This window comes from Solanum verrucosum, unplaced genomic scaffold (assembly GCF_900185275.1).
Source record: "Solanum verrucosum unplaced genomic scaffold, falcon-dt-bn FXZP01000163.1, whole genome shotgun sequence".
NCBI lineage: Eukaryota > Viridiplantae > Streptophyta > Magnoliopsida > Solanales > Solanaceae > Solanum > Solanum verrucosum.
In genome coordinates, this window is record NW_026020379.1 from 2,473,869 (window position 1) to 2,495,770 (window position 21,902).

Below are 21,902 nucleotides of genomic sequence, written 5' to 3' on the forward strand. Positions count from 1 at the left end.
ACTTCTTCATTTCGACATCCTCTATTTGGTAATTCTTTTCCAAAGCATCCCAGAGTTCTTTTGAGGTCTTCATATTACTGTACACATTGTACAGGTCATCTTGCAGGCCACTCAGAATGCAATTTTTACACAGAAAATCAAAGGGCTTCCAAGCCTTTGTTACCAAGAATCATTTTTCATCTAGAGTTTCACCCGATTGAATAGGAACATTCTCACTAATGAACCTCTGCAGACTCAACATAGTCCATTAGAAGAACATATTTTGCTGTCATCTCTTGAAGTCGACTCTAGAAAACTTTATAGGTTTCTCAGCCGGTGCAAGAGCAACAATTGAACGATTGGGGTGCAATCGATGATGTTGTAGTATTCATTGTTACAACATTAACTTGACTTCAATTAGTCATTTTCTATCACAAGTGACAGACAATTTGATATATGATATACTAACAGTAAAGAATAGATCTTTATACAACCTATTTCTAATTTAAACGATGAAGTTCTTATATTCTTCTAATCGTTAATCGAATGGATCTAAAAATTCAAACAAAGTAGAAAATCAAAACGATTTTAATCTCCAGAAACCTCAAATATAGAAACAAAATATACAATAAATTTCTTAATCTTCTTAACTCCTGTATTTAGGTTAGTAAAAATAGAAATAGAAAGACGGAAATTAAAGTAATCCGTGTCGACAGAACCCATTATGTATCTTTAGGAGGTTTAATCCCCTCAAGTGCCCAAATTATAGATTAATTTCTCCAAAAGATAAAATGGATTTAAACCAATTAAAGAAGTAGCGGTACCTCAAACTTTGATAATCTCAACAAACTAAAAAATCAGCAACGAGTTCACCACACAGACTCAGCCGATCGACAATTCTCTCTATTTATAACCAACAACATCAAGCGTGAACAACATGTGTGAACATACTTGTTCATATAAGAGTATGAACGCACATGTTCTGACAAGACGTGTCCTATTTAGATCATTTGTGTCTTTTGAAAAAAAATGTTCGGAAGGAACATGTCCCCTTCTAAGCGACTTTACACTTACATGAATTTCTAAATAATTTTGTTACGCTAAATTAATTCCTTTAATTAATTAATTAAATTTTGAATTAAATTTATGAAAAGAAAATTAATTAATGTAATTGATTAAATTTTTCCTAAAAATTATCAATTAGTCACATCATAAGCCGAAGCCGAGGCTGAGTGACGACGATGACATGAGGGGGCATCCTCTACTTACCGTTTAAGAGCTAAAAGAAGTGTTTCCTAATATAATGACAACCCTTTTTCTTTCTTCTACCAATATGGGAGAAATGACTTTTCATTTTCCCTCCAACTTGGTTCCCCTACATTTCCAATTTCTCATTCATTCTTATTTCCCATTCACACCTCACTACAAGAAAAAGGCTTATTTAAGACCAAGATTTAGGGACGAGTGAATTATCACGTCTCAAAAAGTGTATCTATTGGGACGAGATTATATTTCGGTCCTTATTTGAACATTTTATTGAGAAGGTATTAAATCTAGTCCTTAAAAAAATAATTTACTAATCCCAAAATCTATTGAGGGCCTTGAGCGGCAAAATTTTTTCCGCCACTTTTGTACTAAAATATTTAAAAAATGAAAATTTTATTTTGTTCAAAAACTTTAAGAGCTAAAAATTAAAATATACGTACAAAAGGGTATAAACATCGTCTCTTTTATCTCAAAACACAGCAGCCCGTCGCCCTAGTTTGAGCTCTAAGATCACCATTCCAACTGATCAAGGTTGTCACTATGCCCTAATCTCAACTTTTTTTTGCTTTAGCTTGACGTTTCTCTGCCCTAATCGCGTATTTTTGTTGTTATCGTTGCTGCTCTGCTCAAAACAGAATTTCATCCAAGCTTTGCTCGAAACAAAAATCTAGGGTTGGTTTCCTCTTTCGATCGTGTTGTTGATTCTTCTATATGTTATATTGATTTCTTTTTTTCATTGTTGTATTCTAGCTATTCTTTTTGTTGTTGCTGCTTAATCTTGACGTTCCTCTGCCCTAATCGCATTTTATTTCTTGTATTGCTGCTCTGCTCAAAACGAAATTTCACCCCAGCTTTGCTCGAAACAGAATTTCAGGTTTGTTCCTCTTCCGATCGAGTTGTTATGCTTCTTCTATATGTACTGATGTCGTTTTTTCATTGTTGTATTCAAGCTACTCGTAGCCATGTATTTGGATTTGGGGGTGGAGTAAAGGCAAAAGATTTGAAAGGTGGAACTTCTTCAAAGGCTGAACTATTGTCTGCGCTACGTTCAACTCGAGATGATAACAAATTCTTGAATGAAGAAAACAAATCTTTGAATGAGGAAAACAAATCCTTGAATGATCGATGCTTGTCTACCTTAGAAGATGAGATAAAAGCAATAATGAAGATGAATGAATTCTTTGATGCTCAACAATCAAATGTACCACCTACAATATCGCATGTTTCAACTGAATGACAACTGTTTTTTTGCTGACCAAGTAAGTAAGAATATACCCGACTTTATTTTATTATAAGAAGGCTTTTAATTCTTGACATGATAGTTCTGTCTCAATAGTCCCTCTACCATGTCCTCATCCTCTGCTAGCTCTTGGTTAAATGCTCTTTTTCAACACTAGCTTCTTCTTCGTTGGTCTCTGTGGCAGTGGCTGTAGATATTTACCATCAGATTGTTTCTGTAGATATTTACTATCAGATTAAGACATTCATTAGTAGGACTCAATTTACTTGTTGTTGATGTGGAGGTTGCGCATAATTCTCATACCCGGCATAGCCTGCGTAGGACATATTTGGGTCCTGAGTAGGTTGTGCATAACCATAGGCATCATATCTTGGTGTATACCCATAATAACCACCACTCCACTGGTTTGGATAACTTCTGCCATGAAATTGCCAGCATGTTAGTTTCATTATCACTGAATTGACTGGCATCCAAGTTATCCAATGAAAAATCTTGCAATTACGTTGTTTAATATGAGTACATTCGAGAGAAACATTGAATGCTGATATAAAGAAATGTATTGACTATTGTATTAGTAGGGTCATCCTCATTTTGATTTTTAGTACTTTATATCAAAGCTGCAAATGAATGAACAAAGTGAGGGTGGTTAGCAGAGATGTATGTGGTAATGAAACACATCAAGTAGCTCACTGTGGTATGAATTGGCCTACTCTAGGCCAAATGTAGGATTAAAAAAGGTGATAGAGCATGGCCAAAATAGGTTTTGGCTTAGGTTTCAAATGTAACAGTGATTTTTGGCATGCCCTAAAAACTATTAATCCTAAGGATCTGGAAAAATCCATGAACTGATGAGATTCAAGACTTCCCAGTTCATGTTCCTCAGTGATGCCTTTTAATTTCTAGTTGAATGTTTTATTAATTCTTCTAATTGTATGTCCAACGGGATAGTTAACTCCCCCGGATTACTATTCTATCCATAAGTTCTCTTGTGGTTTTATATACAGGTGGTTCAATCGAACTTGCATTCCAGATCAAACAACACAAGGATTGATCGTCCCCAAAAAAAGTAAAATCAACATCTCTGTCTGCATTATTGTTTGCACTGTTTGGGGGACTTGGAGGGTTGGGATGGGGATGGAAATATACAAGACCTGTTTCTGGACAATGCAAATTATTGTCTGCATTAGCCCTGTTATAAGTTTCGGATTATGTTTATTTCACATGAGATTTCTGCCCCTGTTTTTTGTTCATTGCAGTTGTTTTTTCCGACTTATTTTTCATTCCTGCTCGTCTCTAAAGCTATTGAGTCTATTTTTTTTCATTATTTGACAGATGTTATATATATAATATTTTAGTTGTAAATCTTTAAATAGATATTAGATTCTCGTCAATGCATCTCAAAGTTTTTTCTAATGGATTTTTTTCTTCTTTTCTTGCAGCTTTTGTTGATGTTTCTGGATAACTCTCGATGAAATTGGACTTTAATTTTTTGCCTAGCCTTTGTTCATTCTTCTATGCAAGATACAAGTTTAGAAGAAGAGATGAATGAGCTCACTTTAGATTGCTACAAATTTAATGCAAAACTTGATGCCATAGTCTAACTCGGATGTTAATTAGTTATGTTTTTTTGTTAAGCGAACATTGAAACATACATCATGGATGTCAACTATATTATCGTAATTAATTGTTTTCTTTATATATGTCATCTTTTCGTAGCAAAATTTTTAGTAGCAATTCGATATTTGTTGAAATGTATTAATGCTCCATCTAGGACAAAAATTATGCTGGTCTCTAAAGGCCAATAATGACCAGGCTTGTTGCTCATCTCTAATGCTATTCTAGGATGGGGTTGTTGATAGTCGCCAAAACTATTCTAGGACGAGATAGTTCTTGTCTTTAAAGCAATTCTAAGGCCAGATCTTTAATGGTCGCTAGAGATTACTAGAACAGATCTATATCGTCTCTAAAGATTATTACGACTAGTTTTTGGTGGTCCCTATATGTTTTACCGACCTGAAAAACATATTTCCCAAAATATATATTTGATCTATTTGAGACCAGAAATAACGTCCCTAAAGATATTTGTCGCGACCAGATTGGATCCCGTCCCAAAAAGCTTTAACGACTGGATTCTTTGTCCCGTCGTTATTGGGCGATAGCGAAGGAATCATTTAGGACGGGTGGTGACCAGATGTTTCAGGTCTCAAATGCTCATTTGGGACCAGATTTCGACTTTCAGGGACCATATTTCCCGTCCTTAGAGACTGTTTTTCTTGTAGTGTTACCCAAGATTTCTAAGTCCTAGGAATCGAAATACGGATTAAGGGAGTAATTTCCTTACCGTTAGCACTAAAAGTCATGGAAAACTATCAAGAATCACCCTGGGTCGTCTCCTAGCTCTCAAGAAATACATTTTTGCAGAAAATAATGATTTTGGGGTTTTCTCGACCTAAGTGCGTGACTGGCCACCACAGCGGACCCTATACCACCACAGCGCCCCGCCTAAACGGGATTAATCTTGCCCTGGCGGCTTGCACGGAGACAGAAGCTCGGAACTTGAGTGTCAAGCTCCTATTTCACAATACCCTTTAACTCGGGACGTTCTAAAACTACCCTTTCACACCAAGATCATTTTTGGGAGTTCTACTTGCCTGAATTCGATTATGTTAGGCGGTACAGGATCCTTAACATATTGGCTATCCACTCATGTGATAAAATTCATAATTAATTCCCCCTATGCATTACCATATTTCCCTAGACCTCACATGACTCAGATTTTGTCCAAGACTGGTCTAGGCTAAAATTTTCCAAGTCATTATCCAAAGTTTTCTGGAACAAAATTATTTGCCCATTGGCTTTTCCATAACGAGAGGAACAAGTCATTATACTAGATACCAATTTACCCATCACCCATCCCTGAGTGATAAACTAGGAAAAATTGGCTAAGGTACAGTCAAGTAGTACCTGAATTGTTGAATAACTGGGGATACTTGTCTCGCATGTCCTTCTCAGTTTCCTAAGTAGCTTCCTTAATTGGACGATGCTTTCATTGAACTTTAACGGACATTATCTCCTTGGTCCTCAGCTTTTGGACAGCGCGATCAAGAATTGCAACCGGTTCCTCCTCATACTGAAGGTCTTTGTCTAACAGAACTGAGTCCACTTTAATGATGTAATTTGTGTCACCATGATACTTTTCAACATGGACACATAAAAACTAAAAGGACCCATGTAGGCTAGGGCGATAAAGACAACCTATAAGCCATTGTCCCTACACAGTCAAGAATCTCAAATGGCCCGATGTATCGAGGAATAAGCTTTCCCCTTCTTGCCAAATCTCATCACCCCTTTCATGGGTGATACTTTTAGAAGAACTCGCTCACTAGCCTGAATGCCATGTCCTTACCTTACGGTTCGCATACTTTTTCTATCGACTCTGGGTTGCTAGAAGCTTAGCTTAAATGCTTCTTACCTTATCTTAAGCATCTTTCACTAAGTCAACCACAAAATGTTTCACATCTCCACCTCAAAAACCATATGGGTGATCTACATCCCCTCCTATAAAGTGCCTCGAAGGTGCTATGTCAATGTTAGAGTGATAACTATTATTATGTAGAACTCACACAAAAGTAGGAACTTATCCCAATGCCCTCCAAAGTCAATCCACATGCCTCAACATGTCCTCTGACACTGGAATAGTTCTATCTGGCTGCCGTCCGTTTGTGGATGGAAGGTTGTGCTAAAAGTGAGTTTAGTACCCAACTCATCATCCAATTTCCCCCAAAACTTTGATGTGAACTACGTACCACGGTCGAGATGATGGAAAGGGGCACCCCATACAGCCTCATTATCTTTTTCAGATAAACCTTAGTCAACTGCTGAGCATTATAGTCTACTCTGACTTGAATGAAATTGGCTGACTTAGTCAATCAGTCAACCACTACCCAAATGGAATCAAACTTCCCCAAGGTCTTAGGGAGACCAACCACAAATCCATATCTATCCTCTCCCACTTCCATTTAGGTATTGGCATTTGCTAAAGCAAAGCCCTCAGTGCTCATAGCTGTTGACAGTTTTGGCATTAGCCACAAACTCAACTATGTCTTTCTTCATGTTAGGCCACTAATAAAGTCGCTTCAAGTCTTGGTACATCTTGGTCACACCAGGATGAATGGAATACCACGAACCATGGGATTGTCAACATCTTCTGAATCAAGTCATCCACTCGGGGAGAACAATTTCTTCCAGAAAACTGAGCACACTACCCGTCAATAGTCGCATATTGTGCCTTGCATATACTGTCTTCTTTCTGAGCTCATTCAAATTATCATCCTCAACTACTTGGCCTTGATCTCCTTAATGAATGTGGGCCTAACCTCAATGCTGGCTAACACCCCACCTTTCTCTGAGACGCCCAACTACATGAACTTAGACTCCAAGGTTTGAATTTCCTTGGCCAAAGGTCCTCTTGGACACACCCAAGCATGCTAGACTACGCATACTCATCACCTTCTGGCTTAATGCCTTTGCACCATGACCGATGATACTAGATGGCAACATCATAGTCCTTGAGTAACTCCATTCACTATCCTTGTCTCAGATTCAGGTCCTTCTGAGTGAATACATGTAGTATACTACGATGGTCTGTAAACACCTCACATTGACAACCATAAAAGTAATGTCACTAGATCTTAAGGGAAAACACTACCGCTGCTGATACGCTCAAATTACACCTCCTTACAGAAGCATAAGCGATCGTTATCAAGAAAAACCCAACTTGTAGGTCGGGATCGATCCCACGAGGAAAATGGTTTAGACTTTACTTTAACTAACAATTATATTCAATTAGTCAAATTATTTCCAGAAACAGGTAATAAAAAGGGGGGTTGTGCTTGTGTGAAACAAATAGTAAGAACTTAATAAGTAATCAATAATCAAACTCAACTTTGGTTGTTATCAAGATAAGAGAAATAACTAGGGTATACGTGTTCCCCACAATCTCATAAGCAGTAATCCTAGTAATAGCAATCATTTTCTAGTGTATTACATGCAAAGTGATAAGTTAGGTATCTCTAAATCCTTGGTCCGGCATCTAGAGAATTTCACCCCGCACCTTGGTCCGGCTACGTGTGTATAATTTACTAACCCTTACATTTACCTCATACTAGACATCATAATCGATGTTTGGCTTAGTTATTACTTCGCACCAATCTACACTAGCCTATTAGATAGTATCACACTAAATCTATGTTGATAATTCTTTTCTTGTTAATTACCTCCTTGGTCCGGCAAGTAGTAACAAGGCGAGTTCTAACGTTGGTCACCGTTAAAAAGACTTCTAAACGAAAGAATTATCAATACATGCAACACACTATTCAAGAATTGCTTATTTACTATTCATACTTTGTTAATCGATCATGGTTCCCACAACCCTAGTTGTGGATTTAGTTATTCATATTGGCAAGAACACAATTCATAATTGTAGATGAAGAAATCATGAACTTACGTAAAGAGAATAATAAACCCAGAAATTTAACTTGAATTGCAAAGCCAAAATCTTTAAAACGAACTTGGGAAATCAATAATTGCTAGAGTTGCAAATTAATCTCCAAAGTTACAAAGTAAAACTAGAATAATAATGTCTAACCCCCAAAAATGAGGTTTACATGTCTTATTTATAGAAAACAAATCCTAAATAAAAAAGGAAACAAATTAAGGAAAGTTTTGTTCAGGTATGCGTCTTCAATCCACGAGACCGACTTATGGACCGTCGATGGATCTACGGTCCGTAAGTCCCTTCCGTCAATCGGGACTTAGAAAATATTTCAGCTTCCAAAAATCAGCTTCTCTGAAGCAAACGACGGACCAGCAGTACGGACCGTAGATCGACCTACGATCCGTCAATCCCCTCTGTAGCTCCATACTTAGATTCTTCAAAAATCAGGTACTGGAACCTGGATCACTCAACGGATCACAGTACGGTCCGTAGATAGACGTAGTCATACGGTCGTAGGTTATGACCGTAGTCGCAGATGGTATGAGGACATCAGGGTTTCCAGTAACCCTGATTTTTGAAGAATCTAAGTATGGAGCTACAGGAGGGGATTGACGGACCGTAGGTCGATCTACGGTCCGTACTGCTGGTCCGTCGTTTGCTTCAGAGAAGCTGATTTTTGGAAGCTGAAATATTTTCTAAGTCCCGATTGACGGAAGGGACTTACGGACCGTAGATCCATCGACGGTCCGTAAGTCGGTCTCGTGGATTGAAGACGCGTACCTGAACAAAACTTTCCTTAATTTGTTTCTTTTTTATTTAGGATTTGTTTTCTATAAATAGGACATGTAAACCTCGTTTTGGGGGTTAGACATATTATTCTAGTTTTACTTTGTAACTTTGGAGATTAATTTGCAACTCTAGCAATTATTGATTTCCCAAAGTCGTTTTGAAGATTTTGGCTTTGCAATTCAAGTAAAATTTCTGGGTTTATTATTCTCTCTACGTAAGTTCATGATTTCTTCATCTAAAATTATGAATTATGTTCATTCCAATATGAGTAACTAAATCCACAACTAGGGTTGTGGGAACCATGATCGATGAACAAAGTATGAATAGTAAATAAGTAATTCTTGACTAGTATTTTACATGCATTCATAATTCTTTCGTTTAGAAGTCTTTTTAACGGTGGCCAACGTTAGAACTCGCCTTGTTACTACTTGCCGGACCAAGGAGGTAATTAACAAGAAAAGAATTATCAACATAGATTTAGTGTGATACTATCTAATAGACTAGTGTCGATTGGTGCGAAGTAATAACTAAGCCAAACATCGATTATGATGTCTAATATGAGGTAAAGGTAAGAGTTAGTAAATTATACAAACGTAGCCGGACCAAGGTGCGGGGTGAAATTCTCTAGATGCCGGACCAAGGATTTAGAGATACCTAACTTATCACTTTGCATGTAATACACTATAAAAGGATTGCTATTACTAGGATTACTGCATTATGAGATTGTGGGGAACACGTATACCCTAGTTATTTCTCTTACCTTGATAGCAACCAAAGTTGAGTTTGATTATTGATTACTTATTAAGTTCTTACTATTTGTTTCATACAAGCACAACCCCCCTTTTATTACCTGTTTCTGGAAATAATTTGACTAATTGAATATAATTGTTAGTTAAAGTAAAGTCTAAACCATTTTCCTCGTGGGATCGATCCCGACCTACAAGTTGGGTTTTTTTCTTGATAACGATCGCTTATGCTTCTGTAAGGAGGTGTAATTTGAGCGTATCAGCAGCGGTAGTGTTTTCCCTTAAGATCTAGTGACATTACTTTTATGGTGTCAAGTGTGAGGTGTTTACAGACCATCGTAGTATACTACATGTATTCACTCAGAAGGACCTGAATCTGAGACAAGGATAGTGAATGGAGTTACTCAAGGACTATGATGTTGCCATCTAGTATCATCGGTCATGGTGGCAAAGGCATTAAGCCAGAAGGTGATGAGTATGCGTAGTCTAGCATGCTTGGGTGTGTCCAAGAGACCTTTGGCCAAGGAAATTCAAACCTTGGAGTCTAAGTTCATGTAGTTGGGCGTCTCAGAGAAAGGTGGGGTGTTAGCCAGCATTGAGGTTAGGCCCACATTCATTAAGGAGATCAAGGCCAAGTAGTTTGAGGATGATAATTTGAATGAGCTCAGAAAGAAGACAGTATATGGCAAGGCACAATATGCGACTATTGACGTGGGTAGTGTGCTCAGTTTTCTGGGAAGAAATTGTTCTCCCCGAGTGGATGACTTGATTCAGAAGATGTTGACAGAATCCCATGGTTCGTGGTATTCCATTCATCCTGGTGTGACCAAGATGTACCAAGACTTGAAGCGACTTTATTAGTGGCCTAACATGAAGAAAGACATAGTTGAGTTTGTGGCTAAGTGCCAAAACTGTCAACAGCTATGAGCACTGAGGGCTTTGCTTTAGCAAATGCCAATACCTAAATGGAAGTGGGAGAGGATAGATATGGATTTTGTGGTTGGTCTCCCTAAGACCTTGGGGAAGTTTGATTCCATTTGGGTAGTGGTTGACTGATTGACTAAGTCAGCCAATTTCATTCAAGTCAGAGTAGACTATAATGCTCAGCAGTTGACTAAGGTTTATCTGAAAAAGATAATGAGGCTGTATGGGGTGCCCCTTTCCATCATCTCGGACCGTGGTACGTAGTTCACATCAAAGTTTTGGGGGAAATTGGATGATGAGTTGGGTACTAAACTCACTTTTAGCACAACCTTCCATCCACAAACGGACGGGCAGCCAGATAGAACTATTCCAGTGTCAGAGGACATGTTGAGGGCATGTGTGATTGACTTTGGAGGGCATTGGGATAAGTTCCTACTTTTGTGTGAGTTCTACTATAATAATAGTTATCACTCTAACATTGACATAGCACCTTCGAGGCACTTTATAGGAGGGGATGTAGATCACCCATATGGTTGTTTGAGGCTGGAGATGTGAAACATTTTGTGGTTGACTTAGTGAAAGATGCTTAAGATAAGGTAAGAAGCATTTAAGCTAAGCTTCTAGCAACCCAGAGTCGATAGAAAAAGTATGCGAACCGTAAGGTAAGGGACATGGCATTTCAGGCTAGTGAGCGAGTTCTTCTAAAAGTATCACCCATGAAAGGGGTGATGAGATTTGGCAAGAAGGGAAAGCTTATTCCTCGATACATCGGGCCATTTGAGATTCTTGACTGTGTAGGGACAATGGCTTATAGGTTGTCTTTATCGCCCTAGCCTACATGGGGTCCTTTTAGTGTTTTATGTGTCCATGTTGAAGAAGTATCATGGTGACACAAATTACATCATAAAGTGGGACTCAGTTCTGTTAGACAAAGACCTTCAGTATGAGGAGGAACCGGTTGCAATTCTTGATCGCGCTGTCCAAAAGCTGAGGACCAAGGAGATAATGTCCGTTAAAGTTCAATGAAAGCATCGTCCAATTAAGGAAGCTACTTAGGAAACTGAGAAGGACATGCGAGACAAGTATCCCCAGTTATTCAACAATTCAGGTACTACTTGACTGTACCTTAGCCAATTTTTCCTAGTTTATCACTCAGGGATGGGTGATGGGTAAATTGGTATCTAGTATAATGACTTGTTCCTCTCGTTATGGAAAAGCCAATGGGCAAATAATTTTGTTCCAGAAAACTTTGGATAATGACTTGGAAAATTTTAGCCTAGACCAGTCTTGGACAAAATCTGAGTCATGTGAGGTCTAGGGAAATATGGTAATGCATAGGGGGATTAATTATGAATTTTATCACATGAGTGGATAGCCAATATGTTAAGGATCCTGTACCGCCTAACATAATCGAATTCAGGCAAGTAGAACTCCCAAAAATGATCTTGGTGTGAAAGGGTAGTTTTAGAACGTCCCGAGTTAAAGGTGTATTGTGAAATAGGAGCTTGACACTCAAGTTCCGAGCTTCTGTCTCCGTGCAAGCCGCCAGGGCAAGATTAATCCCGTTTAGGCGGGGCCGCTGTGGTGGTATAGGGTCCGCTGTGGTGGGCCAGTCACGCACTTAGGTCGAGAAAACCCCAAAATCATTATTTTCTGCAAAAATGTATTTCTTGAGAGCTAGGAGACGACCCAGGGTGATTCTTGATAGTTTTCCATGACTTTTAGTGCTAACGGTAAGGAAATTACTCCCTTAATCCGTATTTCGATTCCTAGGACTTAGAATCTTGGGTAACACTACAAGAAAAACAGTCTCTAAGGACGGGAAATATGGTCCCTGAAAGTCGAAATCTGGTCCCAAATGAGCATTTGAGACCTGAAACATCTGGTCACCACCCGTCCTAAATGATTCCTTCGCTATCGCCCAATAACGACGGGACAAAGAATCCAGTCGTTAAAGCTTTTTGGGACGGGGATCCAATCTGGTCGCGACAAATATCTTTAGGGACGTTATTTCTGGTCTCAAATAGATCAAATATATTTTGGGAAATATGTTTTTCAGGTCGGTAAAACATATAGGGACCACCAAAAACTAGTCGTAATAATCTTTAGAGACGATATAGATCTGGTTCTAGTAATCTCTAGCGACCATTAAAGATCTGGCCTTAGAATTGCTTTAAAGACAAGAACTATCTCGTCCTAGAATAGTTTTGGCGACTATCAACAACCCCATCCTAGAATAGCATTAGAGATGAGCAACAAGCCTGGTCATTATTGGCCTTTAGAGACCAGCATAATTTTTGTCCTAGATGGAGCATTAATACATTTCAACAAATATCGAATTGCTACTAAAAATTTTGCTACGAAAAGATGACATATATAAAGAAAACAATTAATTACGATAATATAGTTGACATCCATGATGTATGTTTCAATGTTCGCTTAACAAAAAAACATAACTAATTAACATCCGAGTTAGACTATGGCATCAAGTTTTGCATTAAATTTGTAGCAATCTAAAGTGAGCTCATTCATCTCTTCTTCTAAACTTGTATCTTGCATAGAAGAATGAACAAAGGCTAGGCAAAAAATTAAAAGTTCCAATCTTCATCGAGAGTTATCCAGAAACATCAACAAAAGCTGCAAGAAAAGAAGAAAAAAATTCCATTAGAAAAACTTTGAGATGCATTGATCGAGAATCTAATATCTATTTTAAAGATTTACAACTAAATATATATATATAACATCTGTCAAATAATGAAAAAAAATAGACTCAATAGCTTTAGAGACGAGCAGGAATGAAAAATAAGTCGGAAAAAACAACTGCAATGAACAAAAAACAGGGTAGAAATCTCATGTGAAATAAACATAATCTCGAAACTTATAACAGGGCTAATGCAGACAATAATTTTGCATTGTCCAGAAACAGGTCTTGTATATTTCCATCCCCATCCCAACCCTCTCAAGTCCCCCCAAACAGTGCAAACAATAATGCAGACAGAGATGTTGATTTTACTTTTTTTTCCGGACGATCAATCCTTGTATGTTTGATCTGGAATGCAAGTTCGATTGAACCACCTGTATATAAACCACAAGAGAACTTATGGGATAGAATAGTAATCCGGGGGAGTTAACTATCCCGTTGGACATACAATTAGAAGAACTAATAAAACATTCAACTAGAAATTAAAGAGGCATCACTGCAGGAACATGAACTGGGAAGTCTTGAATCTCATCAGTTCATGGATTTTTTTCCAGATCCTTAGGATTAATAGTTTTTAGGGCATGCCAAATATCACTGTTACATTTGAAACCTAAGCCAAAACCTATTTGCCATGTTCTATCACCTTTTTTAATCCTACATTTGGCCTTAGAGTAGGCCAATTCATACCACAGTGAGCTACTTGATGTGTTTCATACCACATACATCTCTGCTAACCACCCTCACCTTTGTTCATTCATTTGCAGCTTGATATTAAAGTACTAAAAATCAAAATGAGGATGACCCTACTAATACAATAGTCAATACATTTCTTTATATCAGCATTCAATGTTTCTCTCGAATTGTACTCATATTAAACAACGTTAATTGCAGATTTTTCATTGGTAATAACTTGGATGCCAGTCAATTCAGTGATAATGAAACTAACATGCTGGCAATTTCATGGCAGAAGTTATCCAAACCAGTGGAGTGGTGGTTATTATGGGTATACACCAAGATATGATGCCTATGGTTATGCACAACCTACTCAGGACCCAAATATGTCCTACGCAGGCTATGCCGGGTATGAGAATTATGCGCAACCTCCACATCAACAACAAGTAAATTGAGTCCTACTAATGAATGTCTTAATCTGATAGTAAATATCTACAGAAACAATCTGATGGTAAATATCTACAGCCACTGCCACAGAGACCAACGAAGAAGAAGCTAGTGTTGAAAAAGAGCATTTAACCAAGAGCTAGCAGAGGATGAGGACATGGTAGAGGGACTATTGAGACAGAACTATCATGTCAAGAATTAAAAGCCTTCTTATAATAAAATAAAGTCGGGTATATTCTTACTTACTTGGTCAGCAAAAAAACAGTTGTCATTCAGTTGAAACATGCGATATTGTAGGTGGTACATTTGATTGTTGAGCATCAAAGAATTCATTCATCTTCATTATTGCTTTTATCTCATCTTCTAAGGTAGACAAGCTATCATTCAAGGATTTGTTTTCCTCATTCAAAGATTTGTTTTCTTCATTCAAGAATTTGTTATCATCTCGAGTTGAACGTAGCGCAGACAATAGTTCAGCCTTTGAAGAAGTTCCACCTTTCAAATCTTTTGCCTTTACTCCACCCCCAAATCCAAATACATGGCTACGAGTAGCTTGAATACAACAATGAAAAAATGACATCAGTACATATAGAAGAAGCATAACAACTCGATCGGAAGAGGAACAAACCTGAAATTCTGTTTCGAGCAAAGCTGGGGTGAAATTTCGTTTTGAGCAGAGCAGCAATACAAGAAATAAAATGCGATTAGGGCAGAGGAACGTCAAGATTAAGCAGCAACAACAAAAAGAATAGCTAGAATACAACAATGAAAAAAAGAAATCAATATAACATATAGAAGAATCAACAACACGATCGAAAGAGGAACCAACCTAGATTTTTGTTTCGAGCAAAGCTTGGATGAAATTCTGTTTTGAGCAGAGCAGCAACGATAACAACAAAAATACGCTATTAGGGCAGAGAAACGTCAAGCTAAAGCAAAAAAAAGTTGAGATTAGGGCATAGTGACAACCTTGATCAGTTGGAATGGTGATCTTAGAGCTCAAACTAGGGCGACGGGCTGCTGTGTTTTGAGATAAAAGAGACGATGTTTATACCCTTTTGTACGTATATTTTAATTTTTAGCTCTTAAAGTTTTGAACAAAATAAAATTTTCATTTTTTAAATATTTTAGTACAAAAGTGGCGGAAAAATTTTGCCGCTCAAGGCCCTCAATAGATTTTGGGATTAGTAAATTATTTTTTTAAGGACTAGATTTAATACCTTCTCAATAAAATGTTCAAATAAGGACCGAAATATAATCTCGTCCCAATAGATACACTTTTTGAGACGTGATAATTCACTCGTCCCTAAATCTTGGTCTTAAATAAGCCTTTTTCTTGTAGTGTAACTATCATTGGGGGAGGGTTTTGGCCTAAATTTGATGGTGGGAAAAGTCCTAGTTCAATATTAAGATCTTGGGTTTGGCCTTGCATTGATAGTTTGATTATAATCCAGGTAAATTAGGCATTGGTTATTAATCCTTGTACTAATTACTTGTGTTAAGACCAAGAACAAGAAGAAATAATCCGGAAAGGGAAGGTTCAAGTGTCTTAGGAGGATTCAAACTTGGTTTCGAGGTAGGTGATGGTTCGATTCCCTGTTTGTATGCTATATGTCGGATAATTGCTTCTTATATGCATGTGTGTATGTGAATCGTGAAATGTGAATAAAATCTAATGGAATGATTATGTATGAACAACTGCATGCCATGAACTGCTACTTGACCAAGTGACTATATGTATTATTCATTATGGGGTGAGTGTGATTGTGCTTGTGCTGATTGGATCAGGTGTCATATTCCCACACATACATTTGATCGGGTGTCACATTTCGACACATATATTGGACTGGGTGTCACGTCTCGACACATATATTGGGATATTGTATGTTGCTCCTAAAATGCTAATTGAACTATGTATTCTGTATATGTGTGTTTACTGTGTTGTAATTTCCTGGTTGTATTTCGCTTCTGGGGTAGTCGCGTGATCCTACCAGTACACTGTGGTTGTGTACTGATACTGCATTTGATTGTTCTTTGTTAAGTAGAGGGAATCTTCAGGCAGCTACTGATAGACCTCAGTTAGGAGATCAATGATCGAGTCCGGATTCAAGGGTGAGCCAAATCTTCCCGATTGCGATGGGTCCTCTATTGTTTAATCCATTCTTTTCAGACTCAGACTCTATAGTTAGATTTATTCGTATATTTAGTTCCGAGGTCGTACCCCCTTTCCTTAGACTTGTTGATTGGTAGAGTTTTGGTACAACAACTTTCAGGTTTTAGTGATTGACCTCCGCAACAGTTGTTTAAATTATTTATTTAAAACCTTTGGAGTTTATGGGAACTCCGTTTCTATCCATCATTTAAAACTGCTTCCATATCTTTAAATGTTTAGTTTTTCGTTAAGTTGTTTAGTTGGGTTGTTGTAATGGTTCTCCCACTGGAGAGTTAGAGTGGGTGCCAATCACGGTGGGCTGGGTTGTGACATCGATAATCATTGTTAACTTATTATTTATAATAATCTGTCACTAGCTTTGCTTATATTGAAGTCTTTTTCCAAGAACTTGCACACCCATGATTTCTTTTCTTTCTTAAAATCGTTATCACATGTCACTTCTATAATATCCGGGGAAGGTTGAGTCTCAATATTCTTGCATTAATGTATTCTTTTTAAGGACGTCTTTAATATCACATACAGAAGAATGGTTTTCTGGAATATTTACTAAAGCAACATTTTTCAATGAATGAACATTTGGTTGCTTGTATTATAAATTTATGATCCACTATTCGATAAATAGTTCCCCAAATGGGATCATCATCGTAATGTACATCATTTTATCTATAGAACCATCCAAATTTGTCTTACTTACGTTCCTCATCTTGAAGAATCTTCAGCATCTGCACTATGCTGAGACAGAGTACAATCTAGATCTTGTCTAACTCGCTCTCTCTTCTAACCTCTACCTTTTCCATCAGTCCCTTCACTAGCACTCCTTCTACTGAAGTCCTTTCCCATGGAATTGGAAACCTTTGCCTTCTTTTCTTTAATACGATTGTTGGGGGGAGGGAGGTGGGGTTGTTTCTTAGGATTCTGGCATTCACTCCATTTCCTCTTAATTAATGGAGTCTTTAATATCACATCCAAAGAATGACTTTCCAGATTTTTTGCTACAAACAAATTATTCAATGAATCAACCTTTGGCTGCTTGTGTTTATATTTATCTCTTACCTTTTCTGATCTAGTGCCTAGAAATCGTACCTTGTTATGAATACCAAGCAATCTATCCAAGCATTCTTTGATTTTCTTGGAGTCTTTTATTCTTTTCAACTTGAGTTCCTTCACCTCCAACATATTATTTCTTCAGATAATTCCAAATTTCTTTTGGTGATGGGAGAAATATAATTCTCTTTAAAATAGTTGTTGAGACAACAACAAACAAAGTTGCTTTCGTCGTGGACTTCATAGATTTGGTTTTCCTTGTGACTCTTGATTTGCACTATGGTTGGATTATTTTGTGACGGATTAATTTCATAATCCTCTTCCACGGCTTCCTTCCTAAAGATCAAGGGTCTCAAAGTAATTTTCCGTACTCATAACACATAATTCATAATTTTCAGTACTAGAAATAGCATGAGTCATTCATGAAAAACAAACTTTGAAATCCATCTCTTTACTCAAAGGTCCCTTCAGAAAAATAGCTCTAGATCCCACCTATCAGTTTTTGAAAGATAATAAATGCAGGGAAATAACATTGGAAGAAAAGTTGAAGGATAAATTATGTGGAAAGATCTTATAATGTTTTTCACCAAAAAATGTATTATTTGTTTAATTGATTATGTTTATTTTATTTGTATGTAATACATAATACATTGCTTATTATATAGTACTAGTTTGTAAAATTTCTTACTGTAAATGTGTCGCCTATGTTAACCACAAAAGCATTAAAATTTGGACGAATGGAGTACCATTCATTGTCCACAAAAACCTGAAGTCCTGAATTGAGGCGTGATAAATAAAACATTGAATTCAATAAATAGGATACATAATTTAATAAGATACAATGTTTTGATGTATTCATTGTACTATATGTATCATAAATTATTATTTTTATGTAAATTCAATACATATGATACACAAATTATTATGATAAAATAATTTTGATGTAATAAAAATTAACATTTCCTGAATCTCAAAAGACTCTTTAAATTAATAAATATTAATTTATCTATTAAGTTATACATCTACAAATTAATAATATTTTGTAGACTCACATATATAAATTTAGTGAGTTTTACTATAGTTTTATTTTAAGAATAAAAGTTATTAGTAGCTATATAAGGAAATCTATCTAAGGAAAATCAGTCGGAAAAATACTTTAAATATATCTACCTATGATTATGCTTATTATGTGTAGATATGTTACATTCGGTAACAAAATTATATCCCAATTTTAAATATTATTAAGACATTCGTAGCAAACTGTTTGGATCCTTTTTTGCTATTTCAAAGCTTTTTAAGGAAAAATTTTCAAACTCTGATTTTAAATCTATGGTCAAGCTTATCTTTAAAAATATTTCCTTTTTTAAAATTTTCTTCAAAATATATGAAAACACTCTGGCCATAAAATTAAGCACTATTAAGCCCTTCTCAACAAACTATTCAGACCCGTTTTTATACTTCAGAACTTTTTAAGGAAATTTTTTCAAAATATATGGTCAAACATTTCTTTGAAAGTATTTCATTTTTTAAAATCTGATTCAAAAAACATATGAACTTCTATCAAAATTTTAAGCATACTAAAACTTGAAGGGAAATCAGATTCAAGTGGGAAAGTTTCGTTTGTTGTTTCATTGGAAGACGATGAAGAATGGGAAACTGTTGGCCCAAAGAACAAGTCAGCAGTCACAAGAACTCAAGTTTTCGTTCCTTCAAACTTGAGTGTCATTATTGGGGGGAAGTTGAAGAGCCTTGTAAAAGTGAGATGGAACAAAGCCTCTATGATAGTTCAACCATTTTTTTGTATTCCATCTTGATATTTTACACGAAGCTGTTCATAACATTCAAGATGCTTTCTGCTTATTTTCTGCCCTTGAGAAACTCGAGGGATATAGAACTACCATAGGAATGGTTGGAGTGGCTACTGCTAGGAAATTCATCAGCATACATACATTTCCTAAGATGTTGATTTTACACCTGAAGCAGTTAGGTTATGGAAGTGCCATATTGCATAAACCTGTGCAATTTGGTACTTCCATAGGTTCCATAACCAAACCGCTTCAGGTGTAAAATCATCATCTTAGGATGTGTCTGTATGCTGATGGATTTCCTATCACTAGCCACTCCAACCATTCCTACGATAGTTCTATATTCCTCGAGTGTCTCAGGGGCAGAAAATAGGCGGAGAGCATCTTGAATGTTATGAATAGCTTCGTGTGAAATATCAAGATGGAATACCAAAATTGGCTTAACTATCGCAGAGGCTTTGTTCCCTATCACTTTTACAAGGCTCTTCAACTGCCCCCCCTATAATGACACTTAGGTTTGAAGGAACGAAGTCCTGAGTTCTTGTGACTGCAGACTTGTTCTTTGGGCCAACAGTTTCCCATTCTTTATCGTCTTCCGATGAAACAACAGACGAGTCTTTCCCACTTGAACCTAATTGCCCTTCAATCTTTAGTATGCTTAAAATTTGGATAGAAGTTCATATGTAGTTTGAATAAGATTTTTAAAAAGGAAATACTTTCAAAGATATGTTTGACCATAGATTTTGAAAAAAATTCCTTAAAATGTTCTCAAGTATCAAAAATGGGTCGGAACAGTTTGTTGAGAAGGGCTTAATAATGATTAATTTTGTGGCCCGAGAGTTTTCATATATTTTGAAGCAAATTTTAAAAAGGACGTATTTTTAAAGATATGTTTGACCATAGATTTCAAATCAGAGTTTGAAAATTTTCCCTTAAGAAGCTTTGAAATATCAAAAATGGGTCCAAGCAGTTTGCTAAGAATGGCTTAATAATGCTTAAAATTGGGGTATAAGTTTTTCATAGAATGTGCATAGACATATCTACACATAATATAGCATAATCATAAGTAGAGATATTTATTGACTTTTTCCGTAGATAGATTTCCTTATATAGCTAAAAATAACTTTTATTCTTAAAATAATACTATAGTAAAACTCATTAAATTAATATAGGTGAGACTACAAAATATTATTAATCTGTAGATGTGTAATTTAATAGATAAATTAATATTTATTAATTTAAAGAGTCTTTTGAGATTCAGGAAATGTTAATTTTTATTACATCAAAATTATTGTATCCTAATAATTTATGTATCATCTTTAGTGAATATATATAAAAATAATAATTAATGATACATAACGTACAATGCATACATCAAAACGTTGTATCTTATTAAATTATGTATCTTATTTATTGAATGCAATGTTTTATGTATTATTCCTCAATTCAAGTCTGGATTTCAGGTTTTTGTGGACAACGAATGGTACTTCATTCGCCAAAATTTTAATGCTTTTGTTGTTAACATCGACGACACATTTATGGTAAGCAAATTTTCAAACTAGTACTATATAATAAGCTAATGTATTTTGTATCACATTCAAATAATATAAACATAATCAATTGAACAAATAATACATTTTTTTGGTGAAAAACATTATAAGATCTTTACACAGGACTCGCAATGATATACATCACGAGTTCTTACTTAGAAATTGAAAATAACATATTTGGTGTTTGTCCTTTTGCAGGCCCTATCGAATGGCAAATACAAAAGTTGCTTGCATAGAACATTGGTTAACAACAAGACTCCTAGAAAATCACTTCCTTTCTTTCTTTGTCAAGACAAAGATAAGGTGGTGAGTCGACCAACTGAATTGGTGGACTACAACACCCCTCGACTAGATACGGACTTCACATGGCTTGCTCTCCTTGAGTTTACTCAAAATTATCACAGAGTTGATACATGGACTGTTCAAGCTTTCCCGACATGGCTTCAAGCAAATAATGTAGAAGCTTAAGAGCTATACATATAAGGTTCAAGATTGAAGGCCTTGCAATCTTTTGTAAATATGTTGAATCTTTGATTTAGAACTACAAATATTCCTATTGCAATAATTCTAGTATTTAGGAGTTGATTTCAATTTCAGTTTAGTTTTTAGTCTGTAAATAGATATCATTTGTTAGACAATAATATAAAGTTCTGTAGTGCAATACATAATTTATCCTTCAACTTCTCTTCTATTGTTATTTTCCTGCATTTCTTTTCTTTCAAAAACTAATAGGTGGGATCTAGAGCTAGTTTTCTACAGTGACCTTTCAGTAAATAGATGGATTTCAAAAATAGGTTTTCATGAATAACTCATGCTGTTTTTAGTAATGAAAATTACCAATTATGAGGTGTGAGAATGGAAAATTACTTGGAGGCCCTTGATCTTTAGGAAGGAAGCAGTAGAAAATGATTATGAAATTAATTCTTTACAAAATATTCTCACCACAGTGCAAATCAAGAGTCACAAGGAAAATAAAATCACGAAGTCCACGATGAAAGCAACTCTGTTTGTTGTTGTATCAACAACAATTTTAAAGAGAATTATATTTCTCCCATCACCAAATGAAATT

At 36.2% G+C, this 21,902-nt stretch overlaps 3 protein-coding genes across 4 annotated transcripts in view; 2 read left to right on the plus strand and 1 right to left on the minus strand.

Annotated features, from left to right (window-relative positions):
• LOC125839081 (actin-depolymerizing factor 10-like) overlaps positions 1-21,902 on the minus strand; it is an 858,671-nt gene that overhangs the window by 812,653 nt on the left and 24,116 nt on the right. The gene's annotated exons all lie outside the window — the stretch shown is intronic.
• The window catches only part of LOC125839078 (peroxisomal membrane protein 11C-like), a 485,045-nt gene that overhangs the window by 373,605 nt on the left and 89,538 nt on the right, over positions 1-21,902 (plus strand). The window lies entirely within an intron of this gene.
• On the plus strand, positions 19,384-21,301 carry LOC125839049 (gibberellin 20 oxidase 1-like). The gene is made up of 3 exons (XM_049518030.1): positions 19,384-19,539; positions 20,747-20,824; positions 21,032-21,301. Exons 1-3 carry the CDS (start codon positions 19,384-19,386, stop codon positions 21,299-21,301), a joined length of 504 nt encoding a protein of 167 aa, XP_049373987.1.